This window comes from Dermacentor albipictus, chromosome 1 (assembly GCF_038994185.2).
Source record: "Dermacentor albipictus isolate Rhodes 1998 colony chromosome 1, USDA_Dalb.pri_finalv2, whole genome shotgun sequence".
Taxonomy (NCBI): Eukaryota; Metazoa; Arthropoda; class Arachnida; order Ixodida; family Ixodidae; genus Dermacentor; species Dermacentor albipictus.
The window spans coordinates 265769002-265786666 of record NC_091821.1 but is presented as its reverse complement, the minus strand read 5'-3'; the positions used below and the strand labels follow the sequence as shown (position 1 = coordinate 265786666).

The 17665-nt window shown below is 42.3% G+C and overlaps 1 protein-coding gene across 6 annotated transcripts in view; it reads right to left on the bottom strand.

Annotated features, from left to right (window-relative positions):
• Nucleotides 1-17285, bottom strand: part of Bub3 (mitotic checkpoint protein Bub3) — a 30514-nt gene extending 13229 nt beyond the window's left edge. Inside the window, exons 1-4 of one of the 6 annotated variants that reach the window (XM_065448641.1) lie at nucleotides 17178-17285; nucleotides 13739-13957; nucleotides 10170-10391; nucleotides 7031-7214 (exon numbers count right to left, since the gene is read on the bottom strand). In XM_065448641.1, the coding sequence (XP_065304713.1) occupies nucleotides 7031-7214; nucleotides 10170-10391; nucleotides 13739-13936 (604 nt within the window). In that variant the 5' untranslated portion in view covers nucleotides 13937-13957; nucleotides 17178-17285. Of the gene's footprint in view, nucleotides 1-7030; nucleotides 7215-10169; nucleotides 10392-13738; nucleotides 13958-16621; nucleotides 16892-17040 lie in introns of those variants that run through there. The other 5 variants (XM_065448650.1, XM_065448645.1, XM_065448655.1 and 2 more) reach the window with 5 other exon arrangements.
• Nucleotides 17286-17665: the final 380 nt, after the last annotated feature.

The following is a 17665-nucleotide window of genomic DNA, read 5'->3' as shown; positions in this document are numbered from 1 at the left end:
AGCCTTTTCTTGGCACGATACAAGCGTTGCTAAGTTTGTGGAATGGTATTTAAACAGTCCACATCGAGTTAGTATTTGCCTTCAGTGTCCCTTTAAATGGCGAATGGTCTCTTCAGAGAAACTAGGCTCTGGTGACATGACAATGCAATAAATATTACCAAATGTTTACCCACGCAAGAGATTTTCAGTCAGCGTGTATAAAGACACTTTCTGACCGCCAGCGTATGACTATACACATTGCGACTACCGGCTTCTTTCATTATATAAATCGTGAGCGCTATCACAGGGATGGAAGCAACCAAGGAAGTTTTTGAGCAGCTCTGGGAGCAGCAAATTTGGCATATTGGAGCAGGAATTGTTCGTTTTGGCGCAGAAGATACACATTTTGGAGCACACTAGGTAAGGCTCAACGTGAGTGAAATACAGACAAATCAAGAAAAGATGTTCTTTATTTGATTTTGCTGAACACTATTAGGTTTCAGCGAATTATTTCTGTGGAAGCCTGCAAGGGGGAGGAAAGTTCACTAAGGGGAAAAAAAATGTTGTACACCCAACAAAGGAAAGCCATTTCCGTTCCTTGGAAATGACTATTAAATTACATACCAGAATCGCCAACTAAATGTGGCCAAGAAAAAAATAATAACCAACGTGAATAGCACCCATTGTATAATGACAGGATTTTGTTAATGCCACTCAAGAGCGTTTCTTTTTTTCGCTGACATCTCGTCGATTAGATAAGTTTATAATGTAAGCTCATTAGATGTATTCATGCAACATGAACAAGAAATACGGACTGTGACAACCATGAACAACACCCATCAACATACAGTGAGCACCGTTTGCATAATATCCTTAGCTATTTTTTAAATTCTTGGTGACATTCAGTTGGCACAGCAAAGTACCACAGAATGCAAAGTTTTTTGTTGGTCATTGCATGTTTGCCAGTACCCCACATAACTTGACGAGAAGAAAGAAAAACTCCGACATTTATGAAGACAATAAAGGGAAAACAGTGTTCAGTGGCTTTCCGATCAGCATTACAGACTAATATTTTGCACAAGCTCGATCATTAGGGCTGCCCCATAAAGTCAATGTAAAATGGCGACTGATATTTCGAATGCCAAACAATGGTTTCCTATAATTTTCGGACTCGATAAACAAGCGCAAGTTGTGTCATGAACATCATTGCCACCAACGCAATTCCTGTCATTCGCATATTCTCCGACTCTTCATAACTGCCATTTGCCCTCCCTCTCCCCCCCCCCCCCCCCACGCACACACACTACACTACAGTAGACTAAAACCGAAACTTCAAATCCTCGGTTTGTGTTTTCCGGTCCCAAAAGTCCGACTTTGCATGATGTAGTCCCCCCCCCCCCCCTCACACACTACACTACAGTAGACTAAAACCGAAACTTCAATTCCTCGGTTTGTGTTTTCCGGTCCCAAAAGTCCGACTTTGCATGATGTAGTTGTGCAGAATATAGAGTACCCGGAGTGCAAATTAGAGTGATGCTTACGGCTGTCATTGGATATTTCTGGTCAAGGGGTTTCACATACACTTGCGAAATATATTTTGATGTTACGTGCACGGTGTTCGCCATTAATCGACGCAGATTTACCTATAGGGTGCACAAGCAAGCCTTAAAGTATATAATGACAGACTGCACAACTTATTCGTTCAGCTGAGAGCAATGCTTTCTTTCCCGACTGCCCCATAAAAAGGAGTGCCAGTTCAAATCATCATTAGCTCGTCCACATATTACGCAAACGCATAAGTCATATAAAACATTCATAATGCATTTTATAGCACAAAGAATTTTAGTTTTCCTGCGGCTAAGTTACAATACGCCACCAAACACACCCACACTCTAAAGACGGCGACACTGAAACGGATTGTTTTAGCTTGGCTTCTAGGGCTAAATGCTAGCCAGCACATGGCTGTGTGGTTGCCACTGAACATCCCACAAAATTTAATGACTTCATTTGAAGTTGGTGTTTTGGCACAAGTCGGCGCAGCTCAGTGGTTTGGCGCAAGATAGAACAATTGGCACAGCACTTCTATCCCTGTATCATATGGCTATGGGCTTGTGTAGAAATTGCTCTTCATTTTTTGTATCTGCCCCACGTAGTTTCACAAATGCTGTCACGACATTGGAGACATTACTTAATTCGCAATACTATACCAAGTAATCTTTATTCTAGTACAGAAAATTGCAAAGCTGGATTAAACTATTCATGCATTTGGTATTCTGAAGACGTTATAGTCACACACCTAAGCCAGATGTTACGTCTTCAAACTTTCTTTAAACTTCCTCTGCATACAAAGAAACCGATTCCACTCATCTGACACGTGTAGAACAGCTACTATTGTTATGGTAACTGAAATGCTAGACAGACATACGAGCAGCAGAAAACACTTCCAATTAACAAGTGAAATGCATATAGGTTCACTACAAGATTCGTTTGTAAATCATGTTCTGCTTCACTAAATTTTTAATATTGCAAGTCATGAAAGCAGTGTTTGCACATTTTTTTTTCACAATTAATTCGATTAATTAGTTTTCTTAGTGATGTGGTGTATGCAAAACCCTAAATAGCAGTCCGCCGTCTCTTTAGTAATAGGGATGAGCACAAGCGCTCTTGTATTCAAGCTATATTGCAACAAAATTTCTTGCTGGGCGAGTTAATTGGTATATGCTTGTGAATGAACAGGAAACCAGCAAAGCACGCTGACAAGCCCTACACAACAGAGGAAGTACACAGTACTAGCGCTGGACTTACAACTGTGTTTTAGAGCACAAAGAACCTGATGCAAGCCAGCGGCAAAATTTCAGCCTCTCCTAACATGGAGCCCATGCATGGATCGCATGAAAGCTGCATGAAGTGACATGCTAACAAGTATTTAAGAGAAATTTAATATTCACATGCGTGTACATACGACCTACTTAACCATACCCAACTGAAGCAAATGTACGAAAGACATGCAGCTGGGCATTGGAAATGACGAGAACTTAGGTTGGAAGTGGAACAGTATATACCCGGTATTGTCATCACGTGATTGGTGCAGCCGTAATCTACTGAAGTGCAGTAATGCCATTGGAAAGCATGCCACTACCAGTTAAAACACACGATCAATAGGCGCTATGCACACACTTTGCGCTTTGCTACTACGGCTACGGCAGTAGGGGCTTCTTGCCTTTAGCAAGATGGCAGAGACCGCCTTTACTTTTGGAGAGTCACCTCCATTCCAGACGTTTAAGTATAGTATAACCTCCCTGCACAAGCAAGCCTGCACAAGTCGCACCATGCTGCACGGCTAGGTGTGGCAGTGCGAAAAATTAGTGCGTTCCCTTCTCTCTTTCTCTATGGTGTGCTGCGCAGGCTGGCAGCCGGGTGTGGCATTTATGATCCCATTGCAATCTCGGAGGCCATGAGCCGGCCAACTTACTCCGGTGTGGCAAAGTTCACTTGCCTCCTTGATGGCACAGCGAAGCACTGTGTTGTGCTGCTCGACCGTAACGAGCCAAGTGGAAAGCAGACACAAAAGACCATCACAATGGAACAGAAGGCAGCTATATAAAGGCTGTCAGGTCAGGTGCTAAGATGTGTTGCAGATGCCGACAATTCTTTTGTTGTTTTATTCAAATTTCATTGCATGCGTGGCCACATAGAGGTTCCACGGGCTGCAAAGACGTTTTCTTATTTTCATGTTTACAACTGTGCACCCCATTAGGCATATATTGCAGTAAATGGCAATAATGGATATAACAAAGTAGTGGACATAACGAAGTAATTTCGACTCCCCCTTCAACTTCACTATACAGTCGCCGACCGATTTTCCGGACATGCCCGATTATTCGGTCAGCTTCGCGGCACCGCCATTCTCCCCATAGACCATAATGTATAACAACTGCCGAAAGTTCGGACACCTTGCAACCTCTCGTCTGATTTTTCGGACACTCCTTGAGCCAACTCGGTCGAGAGCACCATGCACCGACTCTGACCAGTGCACGGTTCGACTTGCTGAATGCCATTTTTGTTTTGAACGGAGCTTTGTTGCTGCCCCACGAAGTAGCGCTACTGGAAATCCCCGCTCATCATCATCGTTTCTGCCTGGTTCGATAGAGTGGCTCTGCAGCAGTTCCGGTTTCAGCTTAGTAAGCCATGTCAAGACAATCCAGCAGCTGATTTGTTTCTTTGCGCAAGATGCTGCGAGGGCCGCGTTTTTCGTTTGTGCGACTGGTGTCGGCACGGTGGTGTTTGCTTTGTGTGCTGTGTCGAGGTTTCGGTAATCCAATGCGGCACACGTAAACATCGCGTCAAGGGTCTAATGGCGCCGACAGTGCCCGCGCATACTGCGCTGGGGAATGCCGGCAAGCGGGTACCGGGAGGCCTGAATTTGTCGCCTTCCGATGTGCTCCCTACTGACGCGGAAAATGTTCTGCCGAGACCTGCGCAGTGGTTGCATTGCGATTCCGGACACCGTCTCATTTGACAGTTTCATAGGTACTGACACTGCTGTATTGACATGCGCAGAACTCGACGACGGCAAGATCATTCGTCAGGTTTCTGCTGCACCGCCGGACGATGACTCTGAGTCGGAAGATGACGCACCAAGTGCTACGCTGCCGTCGCATGCGGAGCGTGCACAAGCAGTGACTGTGCTTTCAGCTGCCAATAGTGACCGTACGACCCTCTCCGAGATTCAGGCTTATCTGATTGCGTGTAAACGGAACAGCATGCAACGGCGCATTCACGATTTCTTGCAAGCCTACTGCCGAGCCCGAATAAGTGCGTGGAAACAAAGGATTTCATTTTTTTTTTTCTTAATCTGCTTTTTCGGACACCTGTTCATTCGGACATTTTCGCAGTCCCCGTGAGGTCCGAATAAACGGTAGGCGACTGTAATGAGGTTCGAGTGTAGACATAATTTGCAATATTAGGAAATAAACATATTTGTGAAGTTATAGGTATAGCATTTCAAATGAACAGAATTAGATACAGTTTTCAAGGGTTTAATTACAAATTTCACCACAGGCAGTCGCCCTGTGTCATTTTTGCATGAGTTTCAGTGCCGATATAGTAATACAATTCCCTACTTAAGGGATGAAAGTATGCTTGTCCCCAAGATTGCGAGTCACATTCTTTCGATCAAGAGGGGTGCGAATGCTCAAGGTCATTTTATAGCAATTTTTGTGACAGATAGAAAGCTTCATTCTGAAGCAGATTAGAGCTGACAAATTCTGATTCTAGATCAGTCTGGAGTATGCCCATTTTAATTTAGAGTATGATTATAATTAAGTGGGGTAACAGTCACAGAACCTTGCATTCTGTAGCATTAAATAAGAATTGAAGAGCAGCCTAAAAGCATTTTTGACACTACTTTTGTATTCAGTGCTGGTGAAGTGACTGGAGGTGTTTTCCAAAAGAGTTGTGAAGTTAGGGTTAGTGGACACTACAGTGGCTTTTTTAAAGACATTTCTAGGTAATGTGACAGCACCAACTTAAACTAACACTCTGCACGTGACTGAATTCATTTTGCCACTCAGTGGAAGCACCTAAACATCTGAAGTTTAAATTTAGTAATTGGGTGTAAGTGCCACATGAATAAGCTAAAGGGAGCAACATTCTGCCTCACTCGGACTCTTCTTCGCTCGCCGCTCTCCTTCTCAACTTGCACTTTTTCGATTGCAGCGACTGAGCAATGCGATCTACATGACATCAGGATTTGTGATCGCTGAAATGGTGAGGCTGTGCACCTCAATCAAGAGCAACTGTCATGGCGTCGGTGCAATTAAAGAAAAAAGAATAAAACAAAAGGTTCTGCTGGTAGCGCATGGACACATGCCTGTTTCCATGGAAACGGTGCCAACACAACAATGCGACTCTGCTCCAACAGGGAGGCGTGGATAATTGCCAGACCTCCTAGCCTGCCCTTGCTACTGGCTTGGGCGGCAAGATAACAGAATGTCACCACCTTTAGTTGTATTCAGAGGGCTTAATTGGATGTAGTTGTATATGCCCACTGGCGGCGACAATACGAAAGTTACATTTACACGCACCAACGATACCAACGGCACAACACCCTGCACCATGCCGGCGATCTTTCACTCACGCCTGCGAAAGCCAAAGTTGCCAATCTGGAGCAGCGTGGTGCAATTTCGATCATTTTTCTGCTTTCAATGCAATTTGGCACCGCAATCTGGCACCGCAATTTGCTTGCATATCACAATGGTTTAATTGGTACAGAATTCCAAACCCTGCATTGGCACATTAATCTCAAGACACATTCCAGACAGTTATTGGTCTCTTTAAAGCATGCGCTGAAAAGAGCACAAAGGCTAATAACGTGTAACAAATGCCATTAGAAAAAAAAAAAAGAACAATGCATTTAATAAATGCAGTGCTTCGTTTACTGACTTTTTGGCACGCAAGAGCAACATTACAGTGCCAATGTTTGACATCAGAATGTTGCTTCAACTAGCCTACACGATTTTCTCTGAATTCTTGGTCGAACGTGTAATATTGTGTTACACAATGTCTCGTGTTGTCTCACAGCCAAGGCAGAGGTATTGATTACATGCTACTAGTAAAGCATATAAGAAGTAATGCCCATTTAGACTGACATAAATCCTCCATAAGACCTAATTACACGCCCAATGAGTGAATATAACTTGAATTTCTCTAACTACCAGTTACAAAACAATACAACAAGGTGTTTTTGCCTTAGAGAGCACATCCCCATGATGTGTGCCATAATAGCACAGTGAGAGTTGTAGCACTTGGATGATAACAAGAAGCAATCAATCAATAATATATTTGACATGCCCAGGAACAACACTGAGGTTTGAGTGCTGGTGTAATAATAATAATAATAATAATAATAATAATAATAATAATAATAACAACAACAACAACAACAACAACAACAACAACAACAACAACAACAACAACAACAACAACAATAATAATAATAATAATAATAATAATAATAATAATAATAATAATAATAATAATAATAATATACCTTCAATGGAACTGAGCACAAATCCCTGCTGGTTGGGGAAGCAGCGAATACAGCGTGTCTGGTACTTGAGGTTGGACTCTCGCCGCTGTTTGACATAGCCCATGTTTCGCAAGTCCCATACAAGTACCTTTCGCTGAGCTGTGCCCACAATTAGCTTGTCACCACACACAGCCATGGTGTACACCTGCAAAAGAGAGCAAAATTTAGGAAGTTAGCCGCAGTCATGACCAGCATTTAAGGAGCCAAAATTATGTGTGCTATGCTCCAGCAAAACATACTGAAATTGTATAGCAATATGTGTTGCTGTTCTAGTTAAAGTGAAATTTGAAGTGAATTTTCCACCATTTCCACCATGGAACACTAAAGGCAAATAGTACTAAGTATATGTGGAGTGTTAAAATACAATTCAACAAAACCTCACAGTGCTTGTTTCGTGCCAAGAAAATGCTTAGTTTAGGAGAAAATCGCATCTGAAGCAAGCACATGCCTTTAGTGCAATTCAAATCGCCCTCCTCTGAGTGGGGGAGTGCTAACGGTGCATAGACCATCACCGCCCTTTACTGCTGTCAGTAAGCAAAATGGCACTCGACAGACCACGGTACGGTGTTTTGCACAAAACACAAATGCCCGGCCATGGAGAAACTGAGCCATGACAAAGCGGTGGATTCGCCGCTGCAGTTACTTTTGGTCAAGTGGCGTGCACCGTTTGGGCATCCCGCGACATCAAATGGAAGTGGAATTCTCTGCTACTTGCAGTCTGTGCGAGTTTTGCGAGCTACTAAAACCAGCGCAGCACTACGCGACAATGAAACTACTGAAACGTGAAAGCCCCGGAGGTGCAGAGTAGAGGAAACAAAACCTTTCGACCACTCACGTCATTGTCAAGGCTAACGTCAATGAGTTCTTTCTTCTAAATATGAAATAGAACTGGACAAGTAGCGTTTTCTTTCATCTTATAAAGCAACACAATGATCTTTTTATTATGAGTGGTTGAGTACTAGTGCTAGAACTATAGAGAGGTATGCCTCCGTCATCAGTCTGATACATGAATGTCAAGAGGAGTCTATAATCATATCCTGCATTTACCTCAATCTTTCTATTACTAAGGCTCTGTTCGCAATAATATTGATGCCATAGAGATTCTCGAACACTAATCTATCACTTTAGCTTGGCTTCATACTTGCCTTTAGTGTCCCTTTAAAGTATCTTTTCTCACTTTCTCAATTTCGGATGTGCATGCATTGCAAAACCAGGGTACGTATACTGAGATGGTCACCTTCGGCGATATCACTTTCAGTGTGCACTTATTGGCTGGTTGAGCAAAACCAGATGAGCTGACTGAATGGTACAGTACTACTTCAGGTGAAGCAATAGTATAGCCGAAAGTGATCATCCAGTGATACCTTCCTTGTCAATAGTCACTAATGCACCATCCTGACGAGGTTCATAGCATGAACTTTCTTTGTTCAAACTTTCTTCCTTTTGCTCTCCACAAGTGAGATACTTTGACAATTTTTTTGGTGCTTACGATATGGAATGTGTGCATCACTAACTAAGCCGAGCCAAACCAGAGGCACAGTGTATGCCTCAGAAAGTGTCTACTGTAATACATACCTCATTACCCCCTCGTGGGGTTTATAGGCAAATAAATGAAATGACATACATGCATGCAATAGACCAGCAAGACTCCGTGCCTTGCATAGGTTACCATGAACTAATGGACAAAGTAATTGTGATCAGGGCGTCGAACTAAACCTGAATGAAAAAAATATTAAAAAATAATGGTTACTGGTCCTGTACGAAATAGTTCAAGCATCAAGGCCACAGCGAGCACTCAGTAGTTTGCACAATTCTCCAAATAACTACTTCAATCAGCGCGTTCTACTACCAGATTGTTATGACTGCCAAGTTGCGTTATGTGCAAGAATGGGAATAGACAGTAGATATGTGCTGGCAACTATGGCCACCTCGGCAGGGATGCTTGCACTTCTGAAGTTGGCCATGCCAGTTGTGTTCCGTGGGTGAAACGTTTTTTCAGGGACTCCGTGGAATTAACATTTCTGGTGACGTTTCTAATTCGGCTGTTAAGTCAGCTCGTTACTAAAACTAGACAAACCAGATACACCCGCAGAGTGGAAAAGGTGATGTTCTTGAGGAGAGATATCAAAAAGTTGAGCTGCATGACTTATTGTAACCATAATACTGCAGTCACTAATGAATTACCATTCATCATGAGTGAACGGCAACTGTGGCTGTAAATGGCACGCAAAATCTGCTTTTGTTCGTGCCATGGTTTAACGTACGTTTGGTGCTTAGCCAAGCAGACTAAAACACTCTTCAAGTTGTAGAAATCGTTCGTGGGGCACAATGTGTGTGCTTTTGACTTCTTTGTCAGCTCTCAACCAGCGCAAGATTATGCACCACGTGCAGAGATGCGCACAAAAGATCAACGTATGCTTCCCCCCAAACCGTCCTTGTTCATTGTTCAGAAGCATCAATGTCCTCATTTGCTTTCAAAAAAGCAGCAAATTGAGCGTAATGTAAAATACTGGCTTCTTTTTTTACTACGGGCTAGAAGTTCGAAGTTGTAATTTATGTAATACAATGTCAAATTGCATTGTCTTCAACACCATCGACTGTGCCATGATCTGCTCACCACCAGACCTGAAGCAAAACAAAAATTAACTATGATGTCATTGTAACGAGTGAAAGCTATGCAGACTTTACACTGACGTAGTGATTCTTACTAATTACCTTAGTCTCTAATATGTACATAAAAATTCCCTCATGTCTGAGTAATTTGTCAATTTCTGCCTCCTCTTGATGAAACACGCGCCTGGGCCATGCAGACAAGTCGATAGTACTATGCAGCATATTGCCACAGGGCAGGATAAAATGGACAGCACCGAACCAGTTTGCAAGCCGGTACAGTGTTGCAAAGTGTTTCGTGAACTGTTATCAATTTTTATTTCACTAAACCGAAACTGAAGTGCAACAAAATCAGGGTGCGTTGGTATTTATTTTGATTCGATACCCTGATTGTGATTCACCTTGAAATTCCTACAGAAATTCATGCATTTAGAATCAAATTTTAACAAAGCAAAAATTTCCTTTATATGTATACTTTGTCACAACGAACCTTGTCAGGCTGCAAACATGTGCCAGCACATGTTGATGCTCTTGGATCCCACAATTTTACAGTTGAATCCCAGCTGCCCGAGATGATCACATTCACGTCAGGGCAGTATTCAATACATCGCACTGGGTCACCATGCTTTCCAATGACAGTCTCTGCACTACAGTTGAAGTCAAAGGACTTGACCTCATTGTCACCACCTCCACTCCAAGCATGCACTGCATCCTGAAAAAAGAAATGCCAGGGGTACTTTGAGTTCTACATGCTGATGAATGTGCAATGGCTTTAGAAAAACATTTTTCAAGAAATGCACAGTAGAAAACAAACAGCGTGAAGGGAACAGAGGTTGAAACAAGCAGACAACAATGGCTGTTTTCATCCAGCAAACGCAGACAAATATAAATAAGTGTAGTCGTGCACTGCTAACTTTAAATGCAAATGGCAATGCGCAAACAGCTGGGCGTGATATGTTAAGCATGCATATATTCGTAAACAACAATGTATGCACCACAGGTTCATCGATAAAATATAATTGATTTGTTTCTTAGATGCACAGCTGAAAAGTGATAAATGCACTGCAGTGTTCGTGTGGTAAAGTTTGGACAGCAGTAGTCAATTTCGGGCTGCGTGACCAAGCTGGAACGAAATTCAGCTGTTGCTTGGTACCTGAAGACCATACACTTTAGCTTACAGCTGTACATAAAGCCACCCTCGTTAAAAAGGAAGGAAAGTGATATGTGAACTCAGGGGCTCATATTTCACGTCCTACACAAACTTTCTTTTAGAGCGAAGCTGTTTATGGCTAGGGTTCTGTGAAATTTTCATGTGTGCAAGCAAAAACTATCATCATGAGCAATGGCTCATGCCACTGCTCACATGTTCGCCGTCGTTTTCTTCCACAGCTGGCTCCGTTGCTACTCATCATGCCAATGTTCCCATACTGCCCCTCGCGCTCGTGCCACTGGTTGCACCTTCGTCATCTTCTTCCACAGCTGGTTCCGATGGCGCTCATCATGCCAGCCATACTGCCCCTCCCTCTGCGAAGGCGCTGACGGCACTGGCCTACTGGCCAGTCAGTGCAGTGATTTCGGCCCCAAATTCTTTGACTCAATATATTGCGAAATGAAAACACGAATGTATATAACGAATGTGTTTAACAAATGTATTAAACGAATGAACGTTAATGTATAAAAATAAATGTGTGTGCACACCTTTCGTCACAATGACTACTGATCAAGACGTGTTCGTACTTTTGTTCAAAATTCTCTGTCACCTCTTTGTTGTGTGCTACTTAGCTTCGCTGGTCATCTACCTTCACAAAGTGAAATGGCTCACGTTTTTCTTTTTTTATATATATTTTGAAACCATGCCTTAATTTACTGTATTAAAGGAGGATCAACCCTTCGGGCTGTAAGGGCACTGACTGATCTGCAATGAAACCTGCGGGTATGCTCGCCCCACTGAATTGCAAACCCAGCTGCAGGACCTACTAAAGGAACAAATATTGCCCATGCAGGCAAGTATGGTGACATGCAAGCCACACAAGTTTGAATCTCATACCAGCCATGTTTAAAACCTGATAATTAGGGTGACTTGTCAAGAATGGGGAGAGGGTATTTTATGAAAAGCAAAGCATGCAAAAGAAAACAAAAAATAACTATAATAATCACAAATAATGAAACACTTAAACTTTCGAATAGTGCCATCATGAAATCTTCTACTATGAAATCATGCTCGTACTAGACACAATATTAAAAAAAAAACATTATGGGGTATTTACATGCCAAAATTACGCTCTGATTATGAGGCACGCCGTAGTGAGGGACTCCAGAAATTTTAACCACTTGGGGTTCTTTAACGTGCACCTGAATCTAAGTACAAGGGTGCTTTCGCATTTCGCCCCCATGGAAATGTAGCCGCTGCGGCCGGGATTCGATTCTAGGACCTCGTGCTTAGCAGTCCAACACCATAGGCACTAAGCAACCACGGCGGGCGGGTCCAGACACAGTATCATTATAGAAAGCACTAAGCCACTTTTGTCTGCCAAATAAAATATCTTGTGTGTCAAACAGGCGGCAGTATATTCAGCCATCTAGCTGAAGGTTTCCGATTGGCGAGGGCTGCAATAGATCCTGTGACGGCTGCATGGCATACTAAGGTTCTCCTAGCCAAGTGGCTGAAATGATAGCCCTACAATTGCATTATCACTTCACAAGAGAAAGGTCAATGCGGTTAAGTTACACTGACTGGCTTCATTTGAAAGTGGCCAGACCGACGGTAACCTTCATGCACAAGGATGGGAGCCAATTTCTAGGATATATATTCCACAGTTGTGCAACCATATCGTATCTACGTATTGTTGCACAACTGTGTCTACGTATCTTGTATTGTATCCGTAGGACACTGTAGTGCATGTGCATATTTCTGTTGTATCTGGCTGTTTTGTATGAACGTATATGTAACATCCCTCCCTGTTATGACCCTCAACTGAGGGTTGAGAGTATTTCTAAATAAAATAAATACAATACAATATGGTAAAAATCCGTACACTGTATGGCTAATCCAGAAAACTTGGCAGTCATAGTCTGTAGAGTAAATTCAGCATTTGCTATCAGATTACACGTTTACCCTGAGGCACACAATTTCTACACTACAAAAAAGAGCCACACACCGTGGAGGGTTTAACAGTTGACAAAGAACTCATTAACAACTTTAACCCTTTCACGAGTTAATTCTACCCGCTGAAAATTTACTTTTACCCTACTTCTTGCTTTAGGATATTCTAAACAGGCAAACAAGTTTGAATTTTTCTGCAAATTTCAATGTGGACACTATACCCGACGTCCAAGAATAATTTCAGCAATTGGAGACTGATTATTTCAAGTGCAGGGCAATTAAAAACATTCAGCTATTGTAGTAGATTGCCTGGCATAAATCACTTCTGTCATGGTACATTTCATGGTTGTTTTCAAGTGCTCTAGAGTGCTCTTGCTGTGTGCTTTACATTTGGCTGGTCGAAATCAAACGCACAGAATTTATTCTGCTTCATTCTTTTTTCTTTCTTTTCTGGACTTCTCCGTAATTCACAAGGAATAACGAGCTTGGTCCCCTGCCATGGGTCGTATATGTCAGAACATGCTGTAGCCCTTCGTACTTCTTTCCTGTATGATTTTGTCCTTAAAACTGTTGACAAGATAATTACAATGTGGGTTCAATTACTGCACCGACTCACAGATCAATGATACCACGTGAACCTACCCCCAATTTTAGTGACGTACAGTTGAGTTGTAAACAAACTCCAAATCAAAACATTTGGCAAACTTTCTTAATTTGTCATAATAAAGGATATATAGTTAATGATTAGCTGCACATTTTAGAAATTGAGGCATCGTATTATGATTCCAGAGTTAGCAGCTATCTAAAAAAAGAACAAAAAAATGCATAAAATTTTGTGTCAGTTCTTTTATATTCTAATTCTTGTGATTAGGAGGTGTTATCTTGATGTTTAAAACTGTAGATGCAGCGCCACCAAGGGGGTTGGGAAATTAGTGACAAAGGTTGCCTCCACTTACCTGGAATGAACAGTCCAACACTGGACCCTTGTGGCTGTATTTCAGACGCATCGTGTTGCTACTGACATCATAGAGGCGCACTGTACCATCCCATGCAGACACCAAAAGAAACTGGTTCGAGTTGGGGCCAAACTGAAGTGATGAAATAGCATCCGTGGGGACATTGTGCAGACGGAATTCATTTGGCACCTCAGTCATGATGGCTTCAAGTGATTACTCCTGCACAGAAGAAAAAAGAGCAAGTTGAATGTCATGTCCACAATCTGTACAGCTACTCCACTGAACACATTGAAAAACACATTATGTTATGCCTGTTTTACACAATGCAACGTCGCACGTATGGAAAACGAGCCGCCAACCCCTTACTGCAGGCAATGCTTCAATATTTAGTGCATTGAACTGCCCTGTGAAATCTTTTGCGTGCCATGGAACTAATCACAATGCCGATCGTCAGACAGTGGCCTGCTAGCTTACTTTCTTTGTTTCGTGGAGCAAAGAGTTGAAACACAAAAAAGCTTCACAAAAACATCCAATAGTACGTGTCACTTAGGTTTCACTGAGGCACACTCAATAAGCCTACGCCAACAATAGCCAACTTTTCCACTACATGCTCGCAAATGCAAAAATCACAGTTGTCACAATCGGCACACACAAATCAGTAATGTAAAGTCCACATGAGCAGGTATTGCAGCTCCGAAAAATGCAGAGCTAAATTGCTTCACGTGAAACAGGCATTAAGGTGATGCTGGGTAAAAAAAAAAAGAAAGAAAGAAAGATAAAAACATCAAGAGATTGCATGCCTCTAAAAAAAATAAAGAAGATAAACGTCAGGGGCTGTACCACATAAAGACTCTTTTCCTGCAACTCTGTTCATTTCTTACCACCAGTCACAGCAAATGGCCAATACTAGCGACACAGAAGGCTGGGCATCATGCCAGCCAATGATGGACAAAATGAATGGAAAATGAAAACGATCATTATAAAATATGACCCCTGGTTTCTTGCAGGCAAACTCAAGTTCAGATATTCTACCTTCACAGAATAGGACTGCTCACTTCATTTATAATACAGTTCTACAGCCACCCTAACAAATATTAAATGCCAACAGCTGACTTAAACTGCTCGAGACTCACCGCCACCTTTTTTTAGTGATTTCATTATGTTTACAATGAGTCTACATAGGCTGCAGCTTCAAGCTTCCACATTAACATCACAATGCCTTCTACACTGTATCCCTTCCATATTTAACCACATTTTTCGTGGCGTTCTCCACATTTATAACTTTTGTTTAAATTTTGAAGATTTTACTTCATTTACACAACGCTTTTGTTTTTTTCACTTCAGGTGCACTTGCAGAATTCTATATATATTATCTGTTACCTCACAGTTTTCCTGTTAAATTACATTTCACATGAATCCCTATCTCACGTCTCAGATAGTCCCGTAAGAAAATGTGAATCAATGACAGAACAAATAAATCGGATCAAAACCTGAAATAGGAGGAAGTTAAACATGCCACTAATTGTCGTCTCACACCTGCTATTTGTGAATTGGGCGTCGCTTGTAACTCAACAGAAGATACACAAAAACTAATGCCAATTTCGTAAAAAGTAAGTAAACTTATCATTCCCTCATGACCCATAACCCTAAGTAAAACTGATTGCTGAGATGCTTCTCTCGATACAATGAATACAAAGCATGTTTTGTTGACTATAAGAAGTTGTCTTATCAGAAGTCAGTTGCATCAGAAGTTGCCTCACATAACACTTCCTTGTGTCTAACAAATGCTAGAATTTGGGCCCGTCCAGGCATAGAGTTTCCTACAACAATTACTAGAGGGAACTCTTGCACTGCAATCGTTCAGCCACCATGGGAATGATGGGAAGTACATGGAGATGTCTGATCTTCGCGCTTGGGGCTTCAGACATTCTTGCAACTTTGTTTATTACACTTTATCTGCCTTTATTGTCCTAAATTTCAGAGCAATCAATATTTTTAAAAGTGTAGAAGGCTCTGCAAACACACACAATCACTACTAATTGCAGCAGTACGGCCTGCTGTGGTGGCCAAATCAAAATGCACCAAGCGTCTCAACATGCAGACTTGCCTGCAAGAAATTCATAAGGGTCTTAATGAGAGCAGCATTCCAGGCAATTTGGTAATCCATTACTCAAGTATTAATGGTCTTCTATGGCTCTTGTCGGTGCATGCAACTATGGTGTTGTGCTTTTAATATTGGGCTTCTGTGCTAGAGGTCCTGTGTTCGTATCCTGTCATTGGGCAATTTCCGTTTATTCAATTATTTATTACACAGTACTTTGTTGAATATTATGACTTTACAAGGTCACGAAGCCGTTTGATGCTAGAAGGACGAAATGCAGGCAAATACACATGCAGCCCATCAGTCCCATGCTGGCTGAACTGCGCGGATTGCAGCTCCCGTTGACACTAGTGCCAGAGTTCCCTCTAGTAATTATTGTATGAAACTCTATGCGTCCAGGCATTTACAGATCAACAGTTAACAAATGAATATAATCCTGCATAATCAATCTCATGCTGAATGCTGACGTTGATGCGATTAGCATTAAAGCAATGTAGCGACACACATTACTCCCACCGCAGACAGACAAAGTGGCAATTTCGCTACCACCCACACTGCCAAATGACACGACGACACAGTATATCTTGTAATCACTGCACCCCAGTTGAAACACAGTAGTATATCTGCAACTTCGTTGGAGTGGTTCTCCATCATGCGGCCGCGCTCGACGCGGAGGTGTATGCTGTGGATAGGGCGCTATCGCATTAACATACTTATGACTAAATACCTCTTGTCACCTTGGCGCATCCATTCTGGAGGATAGGCGAAGAATAAGCCCTTACCAACATAAAGTACGCAGTGCCAAATTTGTCTGTTCGGGCACACACACAGTGGCCCATGTCAGCGCGGCAAGACAGCAGAGCAGCCAGCACATACCTAGTGGCCCAAGCCAGTAGACAACATGGTCACCGGGTGAGAGAGGTTAGATACAGACATACGGCAAAATGGGTAAAGTTCCCAAAGAAGGCCATCGCATTAGAACACCAACTGGAAATTCATCATAGGCGACTTTTTCAACTCTTCGGCGCACTTACTGCAGACATAGCTACGCGTAAGAACACATTTTTGACACAGCGCTGCCGGCTGAAACAAACTAGATCAAATCATTTCTACAATTTTACGAACAATTTTTCGATTGCATGCAAGCAGACACGAACAGAGCGAAAGCGCGACACATCACGTTCGTCGCATCAATACTGACGCTATCAGACTTGATTACGTGCACACAGTGGAAGAAAAACAAATAATGTAACAATTACAGTGGAACACGCGTCACACACACTGGGGAGAGATAGCAAATGGTACCATTCAAAACATGCAATTTGAAAATGTACCGACCACACAACGAACGCCGGCAAGAACCACTTAAGTTGGACAGGCCTGACCAACCCTTCTTTCTTTCTCTTTTTCTTCTCAAATGACATAGACGCTAGCGACATGCTACCGACTTTTCATAATTAAAAAAAAAACAAAACAAAAATTATATAACAATGCACTAAAACACGAGCGCTATTTTTATTGTTTTATTTTATTTAATTATTCTTTTCTCAACAAGCAGTGCTCAAACCGCTGCTAAGGCAGTTAGCCACCCGTTGCTGTGCGCCGCTAGCGCCGCGTTCGCTTTCGCATCCGTTCAACACATTTCAAAACTTCCAAGATGGCGCCAACTTTGAAAGCTCGCCGACGAGGTGTGAACAGCAAGGACAAGATCGAAAACAACTTTGAGTATCTTAGATTCTTAAGTGACTCTCGCAAAGAGAGGCTTCGAGGGAGGCGCACTTTATCGGGACGTAAGGTAAGCAGTTTCCGCTTTCACCAAGCTGAAA